The sequence below is a fragment of the Lipotes vexillifer genome, unplaced genomic scaffold, assembly GCF_000442215.2.
Source record: "Lipotes vexillifer unplaced genomic scaffold, Lipotes_vexillifer_v1.1 scaffold236, whole genome shotgun sequence".
Taxonomy (NCBI): domain Eukaryota; kingdom Metazoa; phylum Chordata; class Mammalia; order Artiodactyla; family Lipotidae; genus Lipotes; species Lipotes vexillifer.
The window spans coordinates 570,943-572,908 of record NW_006773295.1 but is presented as its reverse complement, the minus strand read 5'-3'; the positions used below and the strand labels follow the sequence as shown (position 1 = coordinate 572,908).

Below are 1,966 nucleotides of genomic sequence, written 5' to 3'. Positions count from 1 at the left end.
AAGAGTGAAAGCACCCGCGGGGTGACCGTGGGCAAATTCTCGCATCTCGCTTCTGTGAAATGAGACACTGATCTTCATCTTAACTGGGAGCGAAGGCGCCGCAGGCAAGGCTTCGAGGGCCGTAGTCGCGAGCTTACCTGTCCTCCAGAACTGACTCCATGGGCTCCACTCCGTCCGTATCCACGGCGCGAAGCCGGTCGGCGAAGGCGATGGCTTTCTCCAGCCGTGCCACGGCCTCTTGGCTGCCGAAGTCCACAAGCGCTAGCCGCTCCAGGTGCTCGATCAGCTCGGCCGTGACCCGGCGGCTTCCCTGGGGGAGGATGAGGCGGAGGGCTTGGGTCACAGGTGGGGCCTGCTCCGCCTCCCGCCCCGCTTCGGCACCCGCCCAGACGCCCCGGCCTCTACCTGAGGATCGGCCTTGGAGGAGAAGCCCCGGCGCCCGCCCGCCGACGCTCGAAGGCCCAGCCACACTGCCCGCGTCCACATTTCTCTCCTTCTCGGCCCCCGTAGTGCGTCCTCTCGTAAAGCCTAGCGACGCGCTTAAAAGTGATGACATCCGAGAGCGCCGCCACCGCCGACGCCATGAACAGTGTAGGGGAGGCTTGCACCGACATGAAGCGTGAGTACGACCAGTGCTTCAATCGCTGGTTTGCCGAGAAATTCCTCAAGGGGGACTGCTCCGGGGACCCGTGCACCGACCTCTTCAAGCGCTACCAGCAGTGTGTTCAGGTGAGCTGAGGCCCGGGTCCTCTCGCCTCTACCCCAGGCACCGGCTTCTCTCTACGGTGTCCCTGGCCTCACGCATCGTATCTTGAGGGCGTTGGGACTGGCAGGGTGAAGAAAAGCCTCGATGAGACCAGTGACAGTAGTTCTGTCCCCTCCGTCACCAAGGCTGCCTGGTATCTCTCCGAATGACAAAGTTAAATATTTTTGCAGCACTTTACTTTTTACGGAGCCCAGTAACATTCTTTGGTTCATTTGGTGCTCAACCTGAACTTGCAAAGTGGGTATAGTTATTCGTATTTTATGCATGGAACACTCACGCCCAGAAACAGGAAGTGATTAGTCGAAGTTCACTAGAATCAAGTTTCCTTGGATTTTGCGGTGGTGCACTTTTCCAATATTGCTGAGGGACAAGAAGGGGTGTAAGCCTCTCTGGCCTGTTAGACATTATGGAGGATCTCCTTTTGTTATATTCCCTTCATTGGCCTATTTTATTCTCTCTTGACTAGCTAGGACATCTTCATTCCAGCCCAGTGAATGTGAAACTGATCTGAATCGTAATAACAGCCCTGGGCAAGGCACTCCCAATTAGTTAACTTAAAAAACATCCTCAGTAATTCCAGGTGGAGCTGCTGTCTTTACCCAATATAGATAGGAAAGTTAGGCTTGATCAAAGTTACATAGCCAGTAAGTCCTGGGACTGATTTGAACTTGTGTTTGTCACAATAGAGTGGTGATATTGTTTAAATTCCACTTCTGAATTTTGATGTTAACTCTTTCCAATCTCTGGTTTTACAGTTAATTTCTTTGTAATCTTACTTATGTTAAAAAGCATGGGGTTTGAATCATGTTTGGTAGTCCTTATGGTCCAGTCGGATTTACTTTTGTACCATCATAAAGTTTGGTCCTCAGGCTCCATGTGGACCTTTATCATGTGTTTTCTTCCATCAGAAAGCAATAAAGGAGAAGGAGATTCCTATTGAAGGACTGGAGTTCATGGGCCATGGCAAAGAAAAGCCTGAAAGCTCTTCTTGACCTTGACAGTCACCTTGAAAATGGACTCCTCAAATCAGGAAATTGAGGACTCTGGATCGTGTCAGTTAAAGCTGTGAAGATAGCATCGATTTGATGAATTTAGGAGAGAGGAGTTTCCTGTCCTCCTCGATATTTTTCTCTCATTTGTAAAAGATGATGAAAAAAATCACTCTCTGCTTTGAAATTTCTGGCTTTGGCATCAGCAGGA

The 1,966-nt window shown here is 50.7% G+C and overlaps 2 protein-coding genes across 2 annotated transcripts in view; one reads left to right on the top strand and one right to left on the bottom strand.

The window, feature by feature from the left end:
* Positions 1 to 577, bottom strand: part of GATC (glutamyl-tRNA amidotransferase subunit C) — an 11,181-nt gene extending 10,604 nt beyond the window's left edge. Inside the window, exons 1-2 of the mRNA XM_007448186.1 lie at positions 406 to 577; positions 138 to 310 (exon numbers count right to left, since the gene is read on the bottom strand). Of these exons, the coding sequence (XP_007448248.1) occupies positions 138 to 310; positions 406 to 486 (254 nt within the window). The 5' untranslated portion in view covers positions 487 to 577. The remainder of the gene's footprint in view (positions 1 to 137; positions 311 to 405) is intronic.
* Positions 550 to 1,758, top strand: TRIAP1 (TP53 regulated inhibitor of apoptosis 1). The gene is made up of 2 exons (XM_007448187.1): positions 550 to 729; positions 1,675 to 1,758. Exons 1-2 carry the CDS (start codon positions 550 to 552, stop codon positions 1,756 to 1,758), a joined length of 264 nt encoding a protein of 87 aa, XP_007448249.1.
* Positions 1,759 to 1,966: the final 208 nt, after the last annotated feature.

Coding starts and splice junctions, on each gene's coding strand:
- TRIAP1 (XM_007448187.1), top strand. CDS start 550: ATGACATCCGAGAGCGCCGCCACCGCCGACGCCATGAACAGTGTAGGG. Junction 730..1,674: donor GCTACCAGCAGTGTGTTCAG/GTGAGCTGAGGC, acceptor TTCTTCCATCAG/AAAGCAATAAAGGAGAAGGA.